This window comes from Oncorhynchus kisutch, linkage group LG15 (genome assembly GCF_002021735.2).
Source record: "Oncorhynchus kisutch isolate 150728-3 linkage group LG15, Okis_V2, whole genome shotgun sequence".
Taxonomy (NCBI): Eukaryota; Metazoa; Chordata; class Actinopteri; order Salmoniformes; family Salmonidae; genus Oncorhynchus; species Oncorhynchus kisutch.
The window spans coordinates 49,213,297-49,238,689 of record NC_034188.2 but is presented as its reverse complement, the minus strand read 5'-3'; the positions used below and the strand labels follow the sequence as shown (position 1 = coordinate 49,238,689).

General features: G+C 42.1%; 1 protein-coding gene across 9 annotated transcripts in view; it reads right to left on the bottom strand.

The window, feature by feature from the left end:
* The window catches only part of LOC109905382 (rho guanine nucleotide exchange factor 12), a 65,950-nt gene that overhangs the window by 15,122 nt on the left and 25,435 nt on the right, over positions 1 to 25,393 (bottom strand). For 4 of the 9 annotated variants that reach the window (XM_020502717.2, XM_020502719.2, XM_031790431.1 and 1 more), the window contains exons 3-20: positions 16,963 to 16,983; positions 16,124 to 16,218; positions 10,513 to 10,569; positions 9,636 to 9,734; positions 8,509 to 8,558; positions 7,318 to 7,375; positions 6,868 to 7,070; positions 6,550 to 6,627; positions 5,640 to 5,759; positions 4,142 to 4,258; positions 3,789 to 3,926; positions 3,384 to 3,482; positions 3,006 to 3,116; positions 2,710 to 2,808; positions 1,922 to 1,964; positions 1,063 to 1,168; positions 680 to 817; positions 433 to 465 (exon numbers count right to left, since the gene is read on the bottom strand). In XM_020502717.2, coding sequence (XP_020358306.1) covers positions 433 to 465; positions 680 to 817; positions 1,063 to 1,168; positions 1,922 to 1,964; positions 2,710 to 2,808; positions 3,006 to 3,116; positions 3,384 to 3,482; positions 3,789 to 3,926; positions 4,142 to 4,258; positions 5,640 to 5,759; positions 6,550 to 6,627; positions 6,868 to 7,070; positions 7,318 to 7,375; positions 8,509 to 8,558; positions 9,636 to 9,734; positions 10,513 to 10,569; positions 16,124 to 16,218; positions 16,963 to 16,983 — 1,665 coding nt within the window. Of the gene's footprint in view, positions 1 to 432; positions 466 to 679; positions 818 to 1,062; positions 1,169 to 1,921; positions 1,965 to 2,709; positions 2,809 to 3,005; positions 3,117 to 3,383; positions 3,483 to 3,788; positions 3,927 to 4,141; positions 4,259 to 5,639; positions 5,760 to 6,549; positions 6,628 to 6,867; positions 7,071 to 7,317; positions 7,376 to 8,508; positions 8,559 to 9,635; positions 9,735 to 10,512; positions 10,570 to 16,123; positions 16,984 to 25,393 lie in introns of all 9 variants that reach the window. The other 5 variants (XM_020502721.2, XM_020502723.2, XM_031790433.1 and 2 more) reach the window with 5 other exon arrangements.

Below are 25,393 nucleotides of genomic sequence, written 5' to 3'. Positions count from 1 at the left end.
AAGGAGTGCAGTGCACTTCACCACATCCATCCAAAAGCTCAACAGCCTGTGCTCCCAACTCTAGCTTTAGAGGATGGAGTGTTCTGTGGGGGTGTGCAGTAAAAAACCCACACACACACAACAAAAAAAACACATTGAGCACTGAGTATTTTGTGTGTTCACAGCCACAAGTAAGTATCGGTTGTGTTCAGTGGGACAAGGAGGTTCTACATGAATTTGTCCAATAACACCAGTGTTTTTTTTCTGGCTGCAAAATGTTTTGCTACGTTGTGCCCTACTGAACACGATCATGGTCTCCAGTCAGCCTGTGACCATAAAGTCTTACACTGACACTCCCCAGACATCACACCGACTAAAATCAACGGATAGTGTGAAATATGTAGGGCTCATATCTGTTCTTTCCAATGGATAAACAAAAGAGAATCCCCTCACCATTTCTCCTCCTCTGTGGATTGGGTTGTCAACCTAAAATATGTCAAGAAATTCCATTAGAACAAATGATATTGTACAGAAAATGATTTTAACATGTCAGAGTACAAAAATAAGTTCAAACAATTAGACAGAAGTAGTAGACTTCCAATCAATATATTATCAGCCTCAATTAAAATGTGTCAGCAAGTAAAATAAATTTTAAAGAACTTCTACATTAAGAAACAAAGCTGTGAGTGTTGCTACTAACAGGACATCCTCGATCTTGGTGATGATGTTTTCAGCACAGGAGCGTTCTCTCTCCAGTGCTACCCGGTCTCTGACGCGCTCCGTGTCCAGCCGGGCCAGTTCCCCCTCAGCCAGGGTTAGGCCCATACTGCGCTTCTGCCTGCACACCCCACAAACCACGGTGTCAAGATCCCACTTACAGTATGTTGACTTATAACATGCTTACATCATACTTACATTGCATACTTATAACAGGATTATAATAACTTAACGTTTAAAAAGACAACCAGTTACACTGTCTACATGTAAGACTCACTTGCATCTATCTTTACATATGACTAACACATATGTACACAACAATGGGAAAGGCAGCCATTTTGGAAGAGCACGAGCAAGGTGACTGACCTGAAGTCCTCCAGGTTCCTCTGGATGTCAGGGAGCAGGGTGTCCTGCATCATCTGGACTAACTGTCTGTTCTGCTCCTCAGGGATCAACTCCGTCCTCCGCCGGTCTGCACAGCCACCACACAACAACACAGATAGGAAGAAGGTTGACACAAAATACAGTTTAAGCTTTGATTTCTCAATAACTGATGTGGGATAGTAGTATTAAATCAAATAACAGTTTATTTGTCACATGGTCCGAATACAACAGGTGTAGACCTCACCGTGAAACGGTTACTTACAAACAACGCAGTTCAAGAAATAGAGTTAATAAAATATTTACTACAAAAACTAGAGTAAAAATCGAATCAATCAAAAAGTAACAAGAAATGTACATAACAATAACAAGGCTATATACAGGGGTACCGGTACATGTTAGTTGAGGTAATTTGTAAAGTGACTATGCATAGATGATAAACAGCGAGTAGCAGCACTGTAAATAGTCTGGGTGGCCTTTTGATTACTTGTTCAGCAGTCTTATGGCTTGGGGGTAGATGCTGTTATGGAGCCTTTTGGTCCTAGACTTGGTGTTCCGGTACCGCTTGCCGCGCGGTATCAGAGGGAACAGTCTATGACTTGGGTGACTGGAGTCTGACAATTTGTTTTGTTTTTTGTTAGACTGGTTAAACAACCAAACACACACTTTGAGGCTTTGTGATAATGTTGCTAGTACACCGTTGAAGTAAGGAAACTTGAGTTGGCTCTATTTGGCATTCCATTAGATAACAATGGTCATTCCTCCATATACCCAGATGTGACTTGGCATGGATGTGTCAGCCAGGGAAACTAATGGAAATGAAAGCAAAGTCACAAATACTCACCAAGGTCAGAGGAGATGGACTCGGGAACAGCTACTTTTAAATTCTGTATGAAAATAAAACACATTTAGATGGGCATTGGCAAAGCCAGACTTGTTTATATGTGGCTAACAGAAACACTAGAGTAAAAATACTTGACATTTAACAAAAAGAGTAAAATGACAAGTGCAGAAGAAGTCCTAAATGTATGCCGTATGTATGTTAGTAGTGTCTGAGAAAACAAACTACAGAAGAAAATCTCTGGGTCCCTCAAGTACTGCGGTCTTAGGCACTACAATATATTGCATTGGGAGTCAACAGAACAGTGGATGAGAGAAATGACGGCTCCAGCTGAGGAGAAATGTATTACTGCAGGGAGAGGGGACTCCTGACAGAATAAACCAATCAAACAAACACACTGCTCTATAGTAACACTAGTGTTGCATATCATACCAACACTGTCAGGGGATGTAGGTGTTTAATCACAACTGGTGTGGGGGGAGTCCATGACTTCTGCCACAGCGCTGTGGGGTTTGTTTAATAACAACAGTGCACTGTGCATGTCTGTCCTGGCTTGGGCCTGCAGTTTGGATAAAAGCTAGCTGGGATCTTGTAGTGACTGTGGATGAAAGCCACTTGAGACTACAGGGCGCCGTATTCATAAATAGTCTCCGAATAGGAGCACTGATCTAGGATCAATTTATCCTTTTAGAGCATACTAAATATGAGTTACATGATCTTAGATCAGCACTTCTACTCTGAGACTCTTGGTGAATGTGGGCCCAGATGTAGGCTAGTTCAACTCAACTCACAGCTCCCCGGTCGATGAAGAAGCTGTGGAAGTCCATGAACACCCGTCTGGTTTCTTTGGAGTTAGTTTGCTTGCACAGGTCAGCGAAGAGGTAGCAGAGCTGGAGAGAAACATTTCACATGATCAATGAGAGGTGACACAAACACGTTCTACACCATCATGTCTTTGTGTCAGCACTGTACTGACATCCCTGTATTTTTGTATAAAAAAAATAAAAAAATAATATTGTTGTCTGTAACTGGTCACAACACAAACATGGTCGGGTGAGTGTGTGTGTGTGTGTGTAGGGACTCTTACCAGCGGTGCAGGGTCAAACTGCGAGACAACGTGATGCAGGAAAGCTGCCAGGTGAGCAGGTCTGGACTTGAGCAGCTCCATGCTCTGGAAACAGCTGCACTGGCCATTGACCTGAGATACACACAGTGTGTGTGTGTGTGTGTGTGTGTGTGTGTGTGTGTGTGTGTGTGTGTGTTACGAGCTAGCTTAACCCCATTAGAAAATCCTCAGTGAGGCTTGTCAGTCTTTCATCCTTATAGGGGGAGAGAAATCTGGACAAAAAAACTCCAGCACTCTGGTATGCTTCACAGTGTTTGTAATGAATGTTAAAAAACTAACGTTTGGGTCGATAGGCCATAATGCAAAGAAGTTATATTTTCACCTGTATTTAGGGCCTACCTGTTCTTGATCAGAGTCAAAGTAGTCGTCCTCAGCTCCAATGATCTGGGAGACGAAGCGTGAGGAAGGGCTGTTTACAGCAGAGGGGGACAGCGAGTCCTGGAGGGGTGGGGAGAGGAGGAACACAGCCCTTAGATCTCGCACTCATTGAGTGTTGACTGCTCCGTTCTCTGAGGTAGCTAACAACCTCATATACCATCAAAGGGGTGTTTAATGAAGTTGGCGCCACATCTGCAGGGCATGGGTCATGTTCATTAGATACCAAATGGAAGAAAATTGACTGAAACAGGGAGGGACAACCTGGACAAGTCCAATTAGAAACGCTCATTCTGGTTTTACGTGGCAAAACATTTAAGTGTTTTCAGTAGCATGCCCAAATGAACTTTAGCCAGGTCTCGATCTCACCAGGTCTGGAGTGTCTTCTGGGTCGGGGGAGTGGCAGGAGTTGAAGCTGTCTCGGGGCGTGCTCTTTGGGCTGTGGTAGGACAACATGTCTCTTTGGCACAGGCTCTCCGGGGAGGCAGGTGCAAAACTGCGGAGAACCTGCAAAAGGATAACATTTGGTAAGCTATCAAACATTCACCTAGCTAGACCTGGGTGGTGTTCATTAGGAACCAAATGGAAGAGACTCAGCTGAAACAGGGAGGGATTATCTGGACCGGTCCAATAACAAACACTTGTTTGGGACACAGCAGTGGGTTGCGGGTTTGGGTTGTAGTGTACTGTCTGCTAGGTGCAAAACTGAAAGTAACACTTACAGGGGACATGGTACTGCTGCTCCACGAGAGGTCATTGCTACTGTCTCCCCTGGAGGAAGGGGTGTGGTCCATGTCCACCATGCTACCGTCATCTCCGTCACCCAATTGCAGGGCATCCTTAGAATTATATCACAGTCAGTCACACGCAGAAAATATAAATATTCCCCATAATTGAAAGCGAAAACCAACAAGTATTTTGTATACATCTATATTGTCATGATTTCAACACACACAGTCTACAGAAATGGAGCAGAACATGCACAGATCAACTACCTATAAATATCATTGCTTAGGGCAAGGCTAAAACTTGTCCTGGTAGGGTTACATAGTCCGGGAAAACTCATTGGACTGATTATGGCACTCACAGAAAACCATAGATTCTCACACTAGCTATTAGTTATTAATACTACATATTACAATAGCCAGAAGCCACTCCTGCGTTGTCTTGGTTGTGTGCTTCGGATCGTTGTCCTGTTGGAAGGTTACCCTTCACCTCAGTCTGAGGTCATGAACGCTCTGGAGCAGGTTTTCATCAAGGATCTCTGTACTTTGCTCCGTTCATCTTTCGCTCGATCCTGACTAGTCTCTCAGTCCCTGCCACTGAAAAACATCCCCACAGCATGATGCTGCCACCGCTATTCTTCACCGTAGAGATGGTGCCAGGTTTCCTCCAGACGCGATGCTTAGCATTCAGGCCAAATAGTTTCATCAGTTTCTCATGGTCAGAGTCCTTTAGGTGCCTTTTGGCAAACTCCAAGCGGGCTGTCATGTGCCTTTTACTGAGGGGTGGCTTCCGTCTGGCCACTGTACCTTAAAGGCCTGATTGGTAGAGTGCTGCAGACACGGTTGTCCTTCTGGAAGGTTCTCCCATCTCCATAGAGGAACTCTGGAGCTATGTCAGTGACCATCAGGTTATTGATCACCTCCCGGACCAAGGCCCTTCTCCACTGATTGCTCACTCTTTGTGGTTCCAAACTTCTTTGTGGTTCCAAACTTCTTCCATTTAAGAATGATGGAGGCCACTGTGCTCTTGGGGACCTTTAATGCTTGGTACCCTTCCCCAGATCTGTGCCTCGACACAATCCTGTCTCGGAGCTCTACAGACAATTCCTTCGACCTCATGGCATGGTTTTTGCTCTGACATGTACGGTCAACTGTGAGACCTTATATAGACAGGTGTGTGCCTTTCCAAATCATGTCAAAATCAATTGAATTATCCACATGTGGACACCAATCAAGTTGTAGAAAGATCAAGGATGTGCAAATGGTCTGAATAGTTATGTAAATAAGGTATTTCTGTTGTTTTTTTTCTTCCTGTTTTTCCTTTGTCATTACGGGGTATGGTGGACTGTTAAGAAAATGTTTTTATTGAATCCATTTTAGAATAAGGCTGTAACGTAACACAATGTGGAAAAGGGGAAGGGGTCTGAATACTTCCCGAATGCACTGTATAATATATATATATATTTTTTTATTATTCGGGGGGGATGCAAGTTACCTGTGCTCCTCCAGTGGCCTTACTGAGCTGCCACTGCAGCTGTGGAATGTGCTTCTTGGCTTCCTGGATGTCCTTCAGTAGTTTTGGCATCGGATTCCTGCTGTACTCCTCCTTCATTGCCTGTAGGGTGGGAGAGAAGGAGGAAGGGCGGCAGAGACACTCAGTCAGACAGTCATTGGAATCCAAAGTAGCCAAGTCCATAAAAGTATTTTGGACTTTGAACGGTATAGACTTGCACTCCTTTTCAAAGGTGTTTCTCAACACACTTGCTGTGGCTATATACTGTCCTGACCCTGTCGTGTTTACACACGTAGCAGCAGTAAAGTGTGCTTAGTGGAGTGGGTAATGTGGCTCTGTGAAGCACAAGAGAGAATTATTGGAGGGGAGGTGGTGGGGTTGACTGGTTCTCTCTGAGTGGCTGTTTGCTAGAGTGACTGTCTGCTAGAGTGACTGTTCTAGTCCAAAACCACAGGAAAAGTTCTTATAGTCAGTTATCAACACAAGCCACACACCAGTGTTGTTCTGAACGTCTCAAAACCTATTCGAATACAATTCTAGGACAAAGACCATGACTTCACATGCCTCAAAATGTAACCTCATCCAACTACAAAACATTGCTTTTCTTGACAGTATTTGACCTCGTATGTCCAGAGTGAGCAGTCTCTGAAAATCAATTCATAGACTAGGAGCCGTATATATTCACCGTCTCGGGTAGGAGTGGTGATCTAGGATCAGGTCTCCATTAATTCTTAGTCATTATAATGTAAAAGGCTATACTAAAATCAGCACACCTACTTTAGACTAGATCAGCACCCCTAATCGGAGACACTTCATGATTATGGGCCCTGAATTTAGCATATGCCCAAATACTAAAAGAGATGGTTTCTCCTGCATCAGATAGAATGCGCACCTGCAAATCTTGTTGCTCCTTGGACAACATCTTCTGCAGGATGTCCACCTTTTGGCTGTGTACGCTGTTGTTCTCTTCCTGCACAATGGGAAGGAGACAAACAGCGCTTGATCAGGACATGGAACCAAACACACAGTAGAAGAAATGAAGTGAAGTAGCAAGGGAGGACAACAGAGTTTTAGTGAACAGACAAACGTAAACTATGGAAACAAACACTGAGGACAGACAGGCAAAGAGGGATGACATGGAGAAGATGGAGCACAAAGGAGGAATGCATCTCAGAAGATGGTAAAAGGTGAGGAGGAGGCACTCTCATACCCATATCGGTAGAGGAGAGGTGATGCGGTCATGGGGGCTGTATGGGCGCTCCCCCGTTGGCTGTCCAGTAGCGTTTGGAGAGGAGACAGGGGACGACCCAGCCTGGGGCCCCGGGAACCCCAGCTTAGCCTCGCACTCCGATAGGGGGATCTGGGGCAACCCAGGGGGTCGCCCCAACACTGTGAGGGCCACATAGGAGCCCGCTGAAGAAATAAGACGGATACGGAGATACGGTTCAAAAAAAGGTGTATTCGGAATACTAGGCCTAATTCTGATTATCATTGCATGACTTTCCTAGCCTGGTCCCAGATCTATTTGTGCTGTATTAGCAACTTCTATGGTCTTTGGAACAACCACAGCAAAAATATTAGTTGGAAATACAGCACAAATAGGAACCAGGCTATGACTTTCCGGTGTCAATTACGAACAATAAAACTTTACAATGCTTACATTTGATGAGCTTTACTACTTCCACGTGGTTTGAATGTGTTACTAGGGTCCCGTTCACCTGGAATGAAGTAAAACAGTCATAATGAGAAGATTAATTCAACGCTGCTTGGAAATCAAATGAGTTAATGTCCTGTCCGGCCTAATGTCAATTCAGTATTTCATTCATCCACCCCTCTTCGCACACACCCCAGTGACAGCAATGTTTAGGTTTTTGTGTTTTTTGATGGGATCTAATCCAACCAGCAGGTGGCATAGTGGAGCCGGTGTTTTGGCTAGAAGCCTCAGTTCACAAAACAAGCTGTGACTGGAGACTATACTGAGATGGCAACAAGGCACCTGGGTCGTGATCAGTAACAATAACATCTTGTAATTGGATTTTCAACATTGCAGAACCAATTTCAACTTAAAAAGGGCAACTCCGCCAATGTTCTAACTCATTTTTATTATCTCCAGCATAATACCAGTGTCAACATGTGTGAAAACAGCACATTTCTAAGTGAGGAGCAGGAAAATACTCTTCCCTTGGGCTGAAAACTCATTGCAGCTTTTGAAAATCTATTATTATTAATAAAAAATAAAAAACTTTTGATCCTACCCTGTGATGTCATGAAATGAGCCGATTATCAAAGTGTTTTGAAATGCAATGTTCAACCCTGTGGTCCAAACGTGGTTGTGGGTCTTCCAGCCAGACAAAAAACACAAACACAAAAGCACTCTGGGAATGGATCAGGAAGAAACACTGGACTATTCTGGAGTAGCCAATGAAAAGTCCAGATCTAAATCACATCTATAACCTATGGCAAGAGCTGAAACAGCAGATGGTGGAGGGTACGCATCAAACACTGAAGAATTAGAGCAGTTCGATACTGAAAAGTGGGCAAAACTGCCAATAGAAAGGCGCAGCAAGCTCATTGATGGCTACAAGTGATTTTGACCAAAGGCTGTGCAACCAAGTACTAGCTCTGGGGTGCCAATAGTGTTGTCCATGCAATTTATTTTTATTTTCTAAATAAAAATTACAAACTCAAAGTTAACAAAAATAAAATTGGTTCTACAATGTTGAAAATCTCACAAGGTGTAGAGACCAAAAGTTTTTTTTAAATGTAAACTTACTTGAGAAGAAATAGGATTTACTTAAGAAAAGTGCAAGGGTGCCAATATATTTGGCCGCAGCTGTATAGATTAGTGTACCTTGATGATCCGGTCACCTGTCTGTACACCCGCACGCTCTGCAGCGCCATCTAGGAAACAGAGGGGACGAGTGTCAGGAAAACAAAGAACATCCATTTAGGAGGGAAAAATAACAGTGTATAAGATGAACAACGCCCAAAATACCCATTACAATACCACTGTTTGCCTTATCGAAGTACACAGTTTATCGTAACATATCGTACACCATAACTTGGGGCTTGAGTTTTTCCAGACCTAATCGGGAGAACTCCAGGCCCCTAACCATCACAGTGGTTGTGTGGTGCTGAAGGAGCCCATTACGCTGCTCCTCCCCAGACATAGGGCTTTAGGAGCCAGGGAGAGGGTTCATTATGGGATAGGATTCAGAGGAATATTATAGGGTCAGGAGACAACTGAGACATAGGTGGCACCAGAAATGAGTGCCCGTGCCGTCACAACATAAACACCAGTGCGGCTTTGTATACGTTAGTCTGGAGCTTAGTCAACCAGGCAGAAATTCCTACCATGTCACACTACTGCGTTATATGGGGAACTGTAATATCACCCTGTCGCAAAGAATATAGAGGTATTTTAAATCCATCTTAAATGTAACATTGAAAGTGTGGGGAAACAGAAATGTGACTGAAAGGAGTGATATAGCGTAAACTTGTATATAAATGCATTACTGTATGTTAACACCTTTGGGCTGTGTACGGGATACTGAAAAGTAGCCTACTCCACTTGTATCCGTAGCATAGACAACAGCCTTCATAACTTCAACTGGGAGAAACATTACCAAGCCCATCCATAAGAATACACACACATTGAGACCCCGAGCGTCTCTCCCTCTCTAATGTGTGCAGCTCACTACGCACACATCAGCCTCTATAAGGGACAAGACAAGAGCTGCCTTGGATTCAGGGCCTGTTAGAATTCCCATCTCTCACACAGATGACATGGCAGTACACCAGAGCCTTAAACTAACTTCCTGGTTAGTCCCTGACTTTTTTTATATACCAGTATTTGGCTGATGATCTGATGCTAAGATTTGGCCCTGAGACTATTGAGGATGAAAAGTAAGTGAAGGCAAAGACAACGGCTATTTCCATTGTGTGTGTGTGTGTGTGTGTGTGTGCGCGCGACCTTACCTTCCTTGACGAGCTGCACAAACACTGGGTTGTCTCCGCTCACCGTCAGCCCAAAGCCATTCTCATCTTTCTGAATGATCACACATCGCTGGACAAGCCCTTCGCAGGACAGAGAGAGAACAATGATTTCACAAAAAGGGGCCTCAGATTCAGTTCGACGAAGGCCAGTTTGGTAGGTGAACCCAGACACCCAGTGGTGTCCTGTGAAAGGAGAGGTAGCAGGCCTAAAGAACAACACCGTGAACCGAGGGTGAAGGATTCAAATTAAGACGACCACTGCACTCATTGGTCACTGTAAAGGTTAGGGTCAAATAATTGCAGAGATTTCTTGAAATCTGTAGGCTAATGTACATACTGCTGTTAGCGAGTGGAGAGTTAGTAGAACAGTGTATGTAGAGGGTTGAGATGTCAAAGCACTGCAATCAAAACCACACAAAAAGTAATTGAAACAGAAGGGCACGCACACGCAGGGAAACACACATAAACACGTGCATGCTTGATGTGCACACACACCTAGACCTCTTGTACTGGGAGATGAGGGAAGACAAGTGTTTGGAGGGCAATGAGGTAGTAATTAACTGGGCTGGAGAGGGTCAGGGAGTGGGAAAACTAGTACTGTGCCCTCCTTGAGCTCTTCCAACAGGCAGGCTGTGCTTGCCTGGGTCTTGTAGGGGAGAGCCATGCTCATGACATTCAAAACAAAAGAGGCTGGGTCAGGCGAGATTTGAGCTCCAGGCTGGGGGAGGGTTTTGAATCGGGAGGAGCAGAGGGGGTGAGAGTGAGAGAGTGTGAGTGTGTGAGAGAGAGAGATAAGAGGGCGAGAGAAAGAGCCAGCAGAGAGGCAGGCAGCTAGCGACACCAACCAGGAGCTGCTTACCACAGGACTCGGGCTTCCCCTCCACTAGAACACAGTCACTCTTCTGCACCAGAACGTCTGGCCCACCAGAATGCAGGCGGGCAGGCAGAGCAACACAACACCCAACAGAACAACAACCAGCGCAAAAAGGAAAAAAAGAGACAAATAAAAAGAAAGGAAATTATAGGAGAAAACATGGAGACAGAGAAATCTAAATAAAACATTAGCTAATAAATAAATGGGATGGAATGACAGGGGTGTAGCTGTGAGTATGAATGAAATAGGTAGCCATTAAGACATTACGTTTGACTACACCTACATGTTTTAATTACACCAGTTGAAATGTAGGCCTATCACAGGATTGGAACCAAATTTAAAAACAGCATAGATTCCATAGCTTGTCATCAATAAAATAAAATAAAAGACAATACGGTGCAGTGTCCAATTTGGATGCTGGGGGGCAAGGATACCCCCAGCCCCACTAAACCATTGACAACTACATTGTTAACTATTTGGTTGTAATATCATAACCTCTTGACGAGCATAGTAGGAACTATCAGAGTTATATAGCCAGTAACTAACTGCATGTTTTTCATGAACCGTAAACACCAAGTGATCATGCAATTTCAGCTACAATGAGGGTAGCCTATCCATTTGGCATGTAGCTAAGCAAACAACATGTGTTATTTTGCATGCTTCATCAGAGATTAGGCTTTTGGAAAGAGCTCGTCGTGGGCAAGTACTCGTCCTGGTAAAATTGTCAGTTGGACTATTCTCATCATCACTATAGATAGAAAGCAAATCAAACAATATTTGGATATAACCGTCTAGTTTATCTCCTGAAAGTTAGCTTGTTTAATTAGCCATATTGACGTGATGTTATTAGCTAGCTAGCCAACATGACATGGTCCATCAATCAATGTAGCCCATCATGTCTGTCAGCAGCAAGCGTGACTAAACACTCTTAAAAACAATATTGAAAAGGGGATGTTAAGTAAATTCGCTATGTAGGCCTACATTGGTTGGAGAAAAGTACGTTAGGTCTACTTACCACTATGTTTAGCCAACTGTACAACGTGTCTACCGGTAGCTTGCAACGTAAACATTATCAGCTAACAGTACATAGGAAAATGCACCCTTCTGCTGCTTGACAGGTAGAGCCCACAAGGATGGGAAATGAACCTAAACCACTTATACTTGTCAGGTATAGTTAACTTTTATTTTATATCACTCAAACATCCTATTAATGGTGGCCAATATTGAGAGATATCGTGAGGTTACTCTCACGTATCTGAAATGAGATGATCAATTGATGTTTACTAATCATGAAAAATCTGTAATGGAATTACTGCAGTTGAATTAGCTACAATGGGAAATCAGTGGTTACAAACCACAGTTGGGTCACCTGCTACTGTCCTCCCTTCTACTGGCATACTGTTATGTTCAGCTCATAACTGTTATCTTTCTGTCATCTAGTAGTCAAAGCAAGAATGTCAAAACCCACTCTTTCTCCTCTCCCGGCCCTTACTGACACTTACTATAAACACCTACCGCCTACCCTTCAGCACTCCTCATAGCTGGCTCAATAACCCACATTTTAAATGTAACATCGGGAAATATTACAAAAGTATGAAAGGCAGCTTATGTGCTGGCACTCCATAAGAGTGGAGACCAATGTTCCCTAAAATGTTTTGGGGCACTGAGCAAATTTTAGGTCTTGTGAGCGTTTACAGTGACACTTAGGCTGTACCCTTACAGTTTTAGACAGTAGCCAATAGGCTATTGTGGCTATTTGAGCATAATGTAGGCCTACCAACAAAACCAATGGAGCAAATCCCATAAAATTTGCACATGGAAATAGCTTTGGATTTCTATATACAGTAGTCTATATGCGATGTTCATTGTATGCCTACATTTTTACATTATGTAGGGCTTGACATTAACTATTATTTAAAAAAAAATTGGTCTGCAACACCAAGTCTTTTCACAATTGCAGTCTGATTTCCAAGTGCTACAGAAGTCACTCTTAGATCTTAGTACTTAACGCAAACCAAACAAAAAACATGCTATTTTCTAGGTCCCATAACTTAGACTTAAGCGACCTTGAATTTACTAGCCTGAACAGAACACAAACTGAACGAGTTCCCTCTTATAAATATCTTGATATCTGCCTAGATGATAAATTGCCATTTGAAATGAAATGTTTCTGAGCTGGTAAAGAAATTCAAGATCAACATTGGATTATTTTACAGCAGTAGAGCATGTCTGTCTTTTGATAAAAGTAAGGAAGTTGTCCAGACCACTTTTGTCCGTTTTAGATTACGGGGATATAATCTACATGCACGTAGCAGCTTCCACACTTAAACTTCTAGATGCTGTTTTCCATTGTGCCCTTAGACTCATTACTAGTGATAATTTTAGAACTCGCCACTGTGTATTGTATCAAAAGGTGGGTTGGGCATCTCTTTATGTAAGAGGAGAGCAGCGTTCCCTTTAGTTTATTTACAAAGCGCTCTGGCAGAAATTTGGGATGTATCTGACAACACTCGTCAAGGTCAAAACAATAGGATACAATACAAGAGCACAAGATTAGATGGTGCTATAGGTTTCAAGGGTGGCTTCTGATTTAGGGAGAGCTGCGTTTGGTTTTTATGCTCCACAGATGTGTAATGTGTTTCAGGGGAGGCTCAGGCTTGAATGCATATTGCCCTTTAGGGGATTTAAAACAATGGGGAACGCTCTATGTGAAGATTGTGTTAGTTTATGATCTAGTTTTGTAATGTAGTATTTTATTATGTTTTGTACTGATGTGTGTGTTTGTACCGCGCATGGCTCATTTGAAAAATGTAAATAGTCTCAATATGACACCCTGCCAAAATAAATGTACTGTAATAAGCATTCTCACCCACTAGAAGAGTACAGTATAATGTACTACTGAACATATCTACTTCACTGTACTGTACTGCAGGGGTATTCAACTGCAGGGGGTCCTCAAAGGAAAAAAAGAAAAAATAATTACAAAACTACAGTATAGAAAATATAATTATTTCTAATAATGCCAACTTTAGTTCTCAACTCCTGATATTGAGGAAATTACACTCACTTCAGTATCTAGCATAGGCTTTGGAAAAGCACCCACAAAAAGGCCACCAGTGCAGCAAGTGCCGCTGGCTAGCTGACTAAACTCCACCATGGTGAGTCTTGTCACAACACAACTGACTTGCTCAAAAGCATTAAGGAAAGAAATTCCACAAATGTACTTTTAATAAAGGCACACCTGTTTAATTGAAATGCATTCCAGGTGGCTACCTCATGAAGCTGGTTGAGAGAATGCCAAGAGTGTGCAAAGCTGTCATCAAGGAAAAGGGTGGCTATTTGAAGAATCTCAAATATAAAATATTTTATTTGTTTCACACTTTTTTTGGGTTACTACACGATTCCATGTGTTATTTCATAGTTGTTGTCTTCACTATTATTCTACAATGTAGAAAACTGTAAAAAAATAAATAAAGGAAAACCCTTGAATGAGTAGGTGTGTCCAAACTTTTGACTGGTACTGTATATTAATATCCATAATTATGCATTGCTGTATAGTACAGATCAGAGACCCATGATGTAATTCCATAACCGTAAATCCGTTACTGGATGTAAATCCACTTCACCTACTGCCGTTCAAGAACCATAATAATGTTTTTTTCAAATTCAAGGTGTCATGTCATAGCTGACACTCCTTTCTACAGACATCTTCGGAGCAAATATTGAACAACGTTTTTTTTAAACTTTATTTATTACTGTAATTCTTTTAACAAACTTTGCATCTGCACAGTTCTTCCAGTAAATGTGTAAATGTGCATAGAGTTGTATGGTTTGTTAAACTTTGAAATCAATGGTTTTTGTTTGGCATACATTTGACAGAGTCAAAGCGTAATTCCGTTACTGTGGAATTGCCCATCTCGACTCATTAAAACTAGTGATCCGAGACAGAGTGCCATGCAAAAGTATTCATACTGCCTTGGATTTCTTCACATTTTATTGTTACAAAGAGCTGAATACTTATGCAATTACTATATTTTAGTTATTTAATTCCTACTAATCAAAGAAAATGTTTTAATACATTTTAATCAAAATTTGTATCAAGAAAATGTGAAGAAATCCAAGGGGTATGAATACTTTTGCAAGGCACTGTATAGAGAAAGCCAGGGTGTCTTTGTAGGCTATGGGCAACATTTTCATAGTGCAAAATAATTGTACAAAGTGCAAAACTCAAGCTGGCAGCGTGATTTTATTTGAAACCTTTCTTCATCAATGGGTGTTACAAAGAGCCGACTATTTATGTATTGCTCAGTTCACTCAACTCTAGTTAAATAATCACCTCCTTAGCGCAGATTTCCTTGCACAATTATTTTACACTACAAAAAAATATATGCCCCTGCTTGTAATGACAGTCTGTGACAATAGAGAGTTAAAATGGTAGTATTCTATCCAAACCCAAATCCAATCTCAAGTACACTCTGTTGTTAAGATCATGTCTTGAGACCAGCACTGAGACAATTGACTTAAACCCCCCAAAACAGCCAATTCATTTAGATCACGTTAAAGAAAGATGGAGCTTGAAAACTGTTTGGGGATATCATTGTTAGGAAATAGGAATCATGCAACACAAAAAGGCAAGCCAAAAGGTGAAATACAGAGTAAGAAACATGGACATGCAAACAGGGGTAAAGAAAAGTCCATCGGAATGAAACCTCATCCAATCAAATTTTTCAACCGGAATAATCATTTGATAATATTACTCCACTAAAGATTGGAAGACATTGGGGGTGGCAGGTAGCCTCGTAGTTAGAGCGTTGGACTAGTAACTGAAAGGTTGCAAGATCAAATCCCAGAGCTGACAAGGTAAAAAAATAAATAAAAACTCTCATTCTGTCATTCTTAACCCACTGTTCCTAGGCAGTCATTGAAAATAAGAATTTGTTCTTAACTGACTTGCCTAGTTAAATAAAGGTAAAAAAATATCTAAAATTGTTTGCTGCTTCTCTACTGTATCTCTGCTTTGGGCTGACAAAAATGAGACTAGAGCTTGGGCCTAAACAACCACTCCGAGACTTGTCTTGGGGAACCTCTCGCTGAACACGTCTTGTCCATGTTCGTTGCATCATTCTGAGATAAGTTGGAGGGAATAAGAATTCTATCTTTAAATCACCCTGGTTGTTTGATGAGAATAAAAGAGAGCTAGTGACGAGTCATCATACACAAACATAACCCGTGCCTTTTCTCTTATACGCCCAGATTTCAATAGTGTGAATGAACAAAAAAGTTGTCTGGTGTTTTTTCACTTGGCATTAAGGACACCAAACAGTTTGTGTACAATAACACTGAACAGAAGACGTGATTGTGCACAACAAAGATCTGCGCATAATCAAATAGAGCGAGACTTCTGCAAGACCTATTGAAGACATGGTGGCCTTAAAAAGGTTCAGAAATTCAGGAGCAGATCAGAGATAAAAAAAAACAGTGCATATCCATACAGTGAACATGAAGCATAGTGCATAGCATACACCATCGACTCTCACCATCCCATCATGCCGATTGCAAACCATTCATCTGTACGTGTGTGTGTCAGAAGGTTTACCTGTAGGGTCAAACTCATGTGAAGAGGAGACTGCTGGTTTATCACGGTTGGGTTTCTTGTCAGGGGGGTGGTCTTTACTGAGAATGCTACTGCTTCTGAAAAGAGAGAGCTTTGTAAAAAAACAAGGAAACATCGGAAAAACGTAAACCATAAGAGTTAACCTGATGAGAATTAAGGAGCACAGCCACTGTGCTATCGAAGAACACAATATGTTACTTGTGAGTCGCTACTAGGCGTACAACACTGACAACTGTCCTTTTCTATAGGAAACATAACAATTTAAATGTTGTGGAGTACCACCAATGACTGCAGTGCCGATGGGAATATCCACAAGCATAAAACAGAGAAACTCAATTGTTCACTCAATGGCCACCCCATCAACGGCGAGGTGACATCTTATGAATCATGATAATAACTGCATTTGACAGATGATCTTGGACTGGCTGTGCTGCTGAGTGGGTCTGTAAGAGCTGGAGGAGCGAGTGAATGGGCCCTCGTCAGAGGAATGTCGTAAGGCCAGAGCGTGGGCCCTGCTCTGCATACATGTGGCTGTAAAAGGCCTCTGTTTTCTCGCCGGACTAGGCAGAGATGGGCCGTGCTAAAAGAAGGACCCCTTTGTCCCCCTCCCCTGAACTCAGTGAGGAGGACCACTGTGTGTGTGTGTGTGTGTGTGTGTGTGTGTGGCAGGCTTCTCCTAAAGACCGCTTCATTTCCTTCATCTGGCATGTGAGTTCTGTTGGTGGTTAGGCCTAAAACATTACTTCTGTGTTGGGTAGAAACGTCAGGAACACACGTATAAAACAGCTTACCGCTTGGTTGTATGAAATGAGGTTTCTTACCTGTTTGCTTTATTGGAAAACCTGCAAGGCAAAAGAGGGGAGAGTGTCAATCATCAACATAATCCGATTCGAGCAACATCACAGAGTGATGACAACATCAGCAGACAGCAGATTCAAACAAGAACATGTAAGCCTGTACAGTACACTGCAGGTACTTTGCAAGGGGTTTTGGGAGCAGCAAAAACAAGAGGTCTACTGAAGCGTCTCCTGAGACCGACGCTGGTAAACATCATAATCCTGGTGAAACTACACCAAGCTTTCTTTAACACAGACAGCAGCAGCTAAAAGATTAAAGGCTTTGCCAGGTCAACCCCCCCCCCCCCCCAGATCTTATCCAATTGTGTCCTTTACAGTTCAAAAACAGACCACTGTCATGATCATAAAATCTGAGTCATGCTCTGCTCAGTCTGTCGACTGGGATGCAGACTGGCTGGCTGCTTGTAGTGCCTTGCAGGGATTAGTGTCCATAAGTGGGGTAGGGGGTAAAGTAGGGAATCAATTGAAATAGGGAACTTTTCTAGAGAAGCATTGGTTGCTTGATTGGAAGGGCTAAGACCATGAATCAAAATGATTGACTTTAAAATACAAAAAGCAGATTCTATGCTGTTCATTTCAGCTCCATCACATCAATAATGAGGCATGTTCCAGCAGTTTGAGTCTTCTCATGGGGAACCAACGGACGAGGAACTGTCATTGATCTTTGCTGGCCAATGTGTGGATTCGGCTAGTTCTTTAAAAGTGAATTTCCTGTGGCTAAGAAGTAATGACAGTGAACAAGCCGGTCACGCACATGCAGAAGGCCGAATAGGAGCTTCAGCTAGCCATTATAGCTTACGTTAGCATTGTTAACTAAGTACCAATGTTAATAATTTGAATGATCCATTTTTATAACCCAAATTAATAAATAGGCTATGAAGGATAAAAAAATAAAATCCATATCATGCCATATTCCCCCTTTTTATTTTCCTTAAACAATGGCCCTGACCCAGACTTGGGGGGAAAGCCAACCTCACCAGCCCCAGCACCAAGGCTGAAAACAGGGACAGATTCCCAGAAAGAATGAGCACTCCTGGCATAGCTCCCGTTTCCTGAGTTAGAAACGTCCAGGCTGCAGAGGTAGCAGGCAGCACCGCGGCTCCGAGGAGAAAAAGCAGCACCCGTCAGGATTTGGAAAATCTCACTCATTCCCTATTAACTTTTTAAGCTTGCTTCAGTTGTCAGCAAACAGTGCTAAGCCCGCATTATCATAGGGTCCAGGAAGTGAAAGAGACCACTTGAAGGATTAGCCATTATGATCCAGTTAAGTAGGGCCCTATAAAATCTGTTGAATGTTTTTGCCTGATTCTCCACAAATCCAGTTCCCTCCATTTTGTTTTTCCAGGTTTCCGTTTCCCCCCGTTTTTTTCAGGGTTTCGCTCAAAAAATCACAAGATTTTATTAGAAAAACGATTAACTTGGATTTTCTAAGTCCACAACTATGCTTAAAACCACATCAGATGACCAATTTTGGGGTCTGGGAAAAATGGTATATAGCTGTGTTTTTGTAGTGCAAGTGATGGTAAGAGTTCGCAAAACAAATGCCCACTGGATTGATGCAAATAAATCATGATATAATTCTACCAGGTAAGCATAGGCTAACGTAGTTGACATTAACGCTTTCCAGCCCATTTATTTAAAAAAAATCTGAAACATGTTTCCGATGGTTGTGACATCAATATCTCTGCAATACAATAAATAATCTTTTCATAAAACCCCTCTTTTGATGGGTTAATGCAGACATTGTAACCTATCAGAGTCGAAGCCATGTCTTAGCCAAGGGAGGGTGGTTTCGACTAAGCTACATGGAATTAGTTTAATTCCAAGGAACATTTACCTATTTGATTTAGAATTAAGGCCACTTGAAGTATAATCTATCTATCTATATATATAATATATATATCTATATATCTATATCTATATCTATATATATATATATATATGCTTGAAAATGAGTTGACATTTGATGTAAAAGTTAATATTATCTGATCAATGGCATAGATATTTTTTTAAGTACATTAAAAGCTTTATAATGAAAAAATCTCCTCAGATAATGTAAGCTATCAAGTTAGAAGGTGCTAGCTAGTCACCTAGCTAGCTATGATAACTAGACTACCAACACAGGCTAAGTCAGTCACCCAAAACAAAGCAAGATAGGATCTAATTCAAGTAGGCTGTCATCTATGTTTGATTTTAACGTTTTCTTTGATAACTGTACAAAATAAAATGTATTTGTCATTAGTTATTAGACCTAAAAACAAACTGGCCAGTGATTATATTTTGTCCCTAGCGAAACAGCCAAAAGAGACCGGGGTGCTGTGAAGGAAAATTTAGTGGCTAGCTATATTTTATTAGCTAGTCATATCCCCTAGCTAGATGACTACATGGCTATATCTCATTAATTGTCTGTTTATCTGTGATATGATTAATATAAAATATTAAGCTTTCTGGCTGTTGATTGCAAGAATGAATGTAACGTTATAGCCTAAGCCTTATGATAATCGCTTATTAATAATGACTGTGTTGGTCAGCTTGGTAAGGAAATGATTCTGGTCTAGCTGGTTTGTGACTTTGCTACTTACATGATCATATGATTTCAGTTATGGACTATCAGATATGCAATTGATAACTTGTGTATACACTTCACTTTTCATTGATGATTTCCTTTTTTATTTACATAAATGTATTCGGAATTTAACTTTGTTAATCTTAGGCTATTCTTTGGAGGGGTTGTCACTGATTTACATTTAAAAAATGTTCATTTTCATTGTTTGTCTTTATGTTTTAGAAATGGACAGAGACCAGCACTAGCGGATAATGCACTTCCTGTCCTTGAGGAGGAGGACACTGATGGCAGATGAGCTGCGGGTCAATGCTGAAGACCTGCAGGATGAGGAGGACCATGAAGGCATGGCCTTCTTAGAGGAAGATGACCTTAAGGCTGAGCTACTCGGAAAAGACGAGGATGAAGAGAATGAAATCAGCCTCTCAGCCAAGCTCTTCAACTGGAAGGCAACTATAAATGAAGTGTTGTTGTTATGTATCATCAGGCCTTGATATATTGGACAAGGACCATGTTGAAAAAAAAAAAAAAGATTAAGTATACTAACAATTATCTATTTTCTCTCATCTTGTATTTGTCTTTACGTTCGTGCTCCACATCCCCGTAACTGTAAACACACGGTCTTGCCCAATAGCATGTTTCAGTCCTATGATAATGTTGATACATAGGTACCGGAATCTATCCCTTTCAGGCCAGAACGTCCAGTTGGTTTAGATCTAGGTAGTAGGACCTTCATCGATACTGGGGTACAAAGTCTCTCCAGGGTTCTAGGGTAATCGCTTCAAAGCTCTGTTGACTGCTTTACATGTTGTGGATCCTGCCACTGAGGATAATGCAGTTAGGCTTAGAAAACCACAGTACTTACTGGACCGCCTGAAAAAGATTTGTTAAAAGCTATATCAGCAAACTACAATGAAGCCATAGATGAGTGTTTTAAATTATGGGTCATTGCTTGTTCTCACACAGGCTACATTTTAAATGTCCATGTTTACACCAGCAGTCGAGATGGTTGTGGTTGACTTTCAAAAGTGGGAGCATCAAACTGAGGGTGGGGATATGCATTTGTGTAGGTTAGATGGCAATGCATTGGCCATACAGTGGAGAGAGACACGTACTGACACGTGCCTTTCCAATTTTCCAAATGCAAAGGATTCCACTCAAGTAAATAGGCTAGAGGATGATGTTTGGAATAGGAAAGTGGGTCTGCCAGCCTGCTGTAATCCACGATTAAAATAAACAGATGGGTGGGGTTGACAAGTCTGATCAACTCCTACAATGTTTTGCAGAAAACACTTTTTACACTGTATTCCCATTGCAGTTGTCAAACTGGTTACCGACAGATTACATTCCGAAAGTACTTTGCTCATCGGTTAGGAGGTACTGACGTTAATGACAGGTATCCATCTTTCAACACACCTTTGTCTGTGAAAACGGTAAGCTCATCTTTTCAGACACAGCACGTGCCTAGTCTACAGGCCCCCTCTAGAAATGGTTACAGGAAAGATAAAGGACAACAGGACCCGGTTTGTTTGTGTGGCACTTGAATACGAGGGCAAGCGGTTTTGCATTGGTGAGGACCGAAATTGTTTACGGTTGTGGCATTCCAGTGACGGACTCATTACGGAAAAAGGCACTCAGATGTAGCTCAGATATTAAGTAGTAATTTTGCCTCTCTTGTAGGTTTCCCTTTCCTGTATGTTCCTTCTCCCTTGCATGTTCTCCCTTTCTTCATGACTAATGGCCTTGGAGATATAAAGGACTTGGAAATGTAATGACTGTAAAGTAATGCGGTGCTTTTGGAATTGTTCCCGTTCTGAATCTTTGTGTGGTAGAAAATATGCTAGTTGAATGTAGAAATTGAAGATGTAGAAGCCAATTGTTGATATATGCCTTGTTTTGTTTCAGATTTTGTAATCCCAGTAAAAATGTTGATTAAAGTAGCCCTGAAATGAATGCTTTATCATATTATGGTTATGATAGCTATATAAATTAGTCTTCATTTTCAGGCTTGAATGAGAAAATGTATTCCCTCTAATATTATTCTTGTTTTATTAATACACTGCTCAAAAAAGAAAGGGAACACTAAAATAACACATCCTAGATCTGAATGAATGAAATATTCTTATTAAATACTTTTTTTCTTTACACAGTTGAATGTGCTGACAACAAAATCACACAAAAATTATCAATGGAAATCAAATTTATCAACCCATGGAGGTCTGGATTTGGAGTCACACTCAAAATTAAAAGTGGAAAATCACACTACAGTCTGATCCAACTTTGATGTAATGTCCTTAAAACAAGTCAAAATTAGGCTCAGTTGTGTGTGTGTGGCCTCCACGTGCCTGTATGACCTCCCTACAACGCCTGGGCATGCTCCTGATGAGGTGGCGAATGGTCTCCTGAGGGATCTCCTCTCAGACCTGGACTAAAGCATCCGCCAACTCCTGGACAGTCTGTGGTGCAACGTGGCGTTGGTGGATGGAGCGAGACATGATGTCCCAGATGTGCTCAATTGGATTCAGGTCTGGGGAACGGGCGGGCCAGTCCATAGCATCAATGCCTTCCTCTTGCAGGAACTACTGACACACTCCAGCCACATGAGGTCTAGCATTGTCTTGCATTAGGAGGAACCCAGGGCCAACCGCACCAGCATATGGTCTCACAAGGGGTCTGAGGATCTCATCTCGGTACCTAATGGCAGTCAGGCTACCTCTGGCGAGCACATGGAGGGCTGTGCGGCCCCCCAAAGAAATGCCACCCCACACCATGACTGACCCACCAACAAACCGGTCATGCTGGAGGATGTTGCAGGCAGCAGAACGTTCTCCACGGCGTCTCCAGACTGTCACATGTGCTCAGTGTGAACCTGCTTTCATCTGTGAAGAGCACAGGGCGCCAGTGGCGTATTTGCCAATCTTGCTGTTCTCTGGCAAATGCCAAACGTCCTGCACGGTGTTGGGCTGTAAGCACAACCTCCACCTGTGGACGTCGGACCCTCATACCACCCTCATGGAGTCTGTTTCTGACCGTTTGAGCAGACACATGCACATTTGTGGCCTGCTGGAGGTCATTTTGCAGGGCTCTGGCAGTGCTCCTCCTGCTCCTCCTTGCACAAAGGCGGAGGTAGCGGTCCTGCTCCTGGGTTGTTGCCCTCCTACGGCCTCCTCCACGTCTCCTGATGTACTGGCCTGTCTCCTGGTAGCGCCTCCATGCTCTGGACACTATGCTGACAGACACAGCAAACCTTCTTGCCACAGCTCGCATTGATGTCCCATCCTGGACGAGCTGCACTACCTGAGTCACTTGTGTGGGTTGTAGACTCCGTCTCATGCTACCACTAGAGTGAAAGCACTGCCAGCATTCAAAAGTGACCAAAACATCAGCCAGGAAGCATAGGAACTGAGAAGTGGTCACCACCTGCAGAACCACTCCTTTATTGGGGGTGTCTTGCTAATTACCTATAAATTTCCACCTGTTGTCTATCCCATTTGCACAACAGCATGTGAAATGTATTGTCAATCAGTGTTGCTTCCTAAGACAGTTTGATTTCACAGAAGTGTGATTGACTTGGAGTTACATTGTGTTGTTCTAGTGTTCCCTTTATTTTTTTGAGCAGTGTATTATATCACTTGTTTGTCTTTCCTTATCATATTTAAAACTATATGCTATTTGGGTTTTTTGAGGGCCAGATATGTGTTTAATATACTATCCAGATAAGATAAGTGTCCGATCACAGAAAAATATAACCGGTCACAAAAACGTCTTCCTCATTCACAGTAAAAGGTATTTCTATTCCGATTTCAGGATCAAACATTACAAAATAAAGGAAGACTCCGTTTTTCTCTATCGCCATTAGAAAGTTGGCAGTTGTTGGGGAGAAAAGCATTTTAAGATACACATTTTCACAAGTGTTTTTTCTTGACTGATTACAATTTGATTGATGTGGTGCTATTGTATGTCAGATCACTTGAAAGAGCGGTTTCTCAGATTTCAAAATACGTATCATGGCTTCATTCAAGGTTTGACACCAGCAAATTATTCTCATTTACGCACACAGGAGTCACGATCCAGTAAAAAAATTGAACATTTGGAAGGTTTTCCATCTACCAGAAGACTCTTCATTAGCATCATCGCTACCTGCTACACTAAAGTGGTAGACGCGAGCACAACACATACACAGACAGGGAAATCTTGTTGCCTCCTCAGAAAGTGGCATGAAATATAAAACACCGATGCATTCTATTCATGTCTTATGATAAACATGGGCAAATTAATTACTTTTCAATACATTTAGTTCATTCCCTAAGTTCAACTTTTATTTACAGTGCATTCGGAAAGTTTTCAGATCCTTATACATTTTGCCTTATTCTAAAATGCATTAAATGAAATGTTTTACTCAATACCTCTATGACAAAGCAAAAACCGGTTTTAGAAATACCTTATTTACTTAAGTATTCAGATCCTTTGCTATGAGACTTGAAATTGAGCTCAGGTGCATCCTGTTTCCATTGATCATCCTTGAGATGTTTTTACAACTAGATTGGAGTCCACCTGTGGTAAATTCAATTGATTGGATATGATTTGGAAAGAAACACACCTGTCTATATGAGGTCCCAAGCCATGAGGTCGAATGAATTGTCCGTAGAGCGCCGAGACAGGATTGTGTCGACGCACAGATCTGGGGAAGTGTATGAAAACTACCAAGACTCTTCCTCGAGCTGGCCGGCCGGCCAAACTGAGCAATCGGGAGAGACCCGATGGTCACTTTGATAAAGCGCCAGAGTTTCCCTGTGGAGATGGGCGAACCTTCCAGGAGGGCAACCATCTCTGAGGCACTCCAGCAATCAGGCCTTTATGGTAGAATGGCCAGACGGAAGCCACTCCTCAGTAAAAGGCACATGACAGCCCACTTGGATTTGGCCAAAAGGCCCCTAAAGGACTCTCAGACCATGAGAAACAAGATTCTCTGGTCTGATGAAACCAAGATTGAACTCTATGGGCTGAATGCCAAGCGTCACGTCTGGAGGAAACATGGTGGTGGCAGCATCATGCTGTGGGGATGTTTTTCAGCGGCAGGGACTGGGAGACTAGTCAGGATCTAGGGAAAGATGAATGAAGCAAAATACAGAGAGATTCTTGATGAAAACTTGCTCCAGAGCGCTCGGGACCTCAGACTGCGGTGAAGGTTCACCTTCCAACAGGACAACAACCCGGAGCACACAACCAAGACAACGCAGGAATAGCTTCGGGACAGGTGTCAATGTCCTTGAGTGGCCCAGCCAGAGCCCAGACTTGAATCTGATCAAACATCTCTGGAGAGATCAGAAAACAGCTGTGCAGCAACTGCAGAGAGGAGAAACTGCCCAAATACAGGTGTGCCAAACTTGTAGTGTCATACCCAAGAAAACTCAAGGTTGCTTCAACAAAGTACAGAGTGAAGGGTCTGAATACTTATGTAAATGTAATTTCAGTTTAAAAATGTTCATACATGTTTAAAAAACAGTTTTTGCTTTGTCATTACGGGGTATTGTGTCGTTTGAGGAGGAATTTTTAGAGTAAAGCTGTAACCTAACAAAATGTGGAAAATGTGCACTGTATTTGTATTTTTTGCCCTTGTTTTACCAGGTAAGTTGACTGAACACATTCTCATTTACAGCAATGACCTGGGGAATAGTTACAGGGACTGACCCTGCTTGGCTTTAGTGGCAAGCCAGCAGTGGGATGCAGGTTGTTGAATTCCATTTTAATGTCTGGATTCCGCGATTCTGTCTACGTTCTCTGTATCGCAGATTTTATAGGGCCCTAGTTAAGATTCAGGGAGTTTCCTCC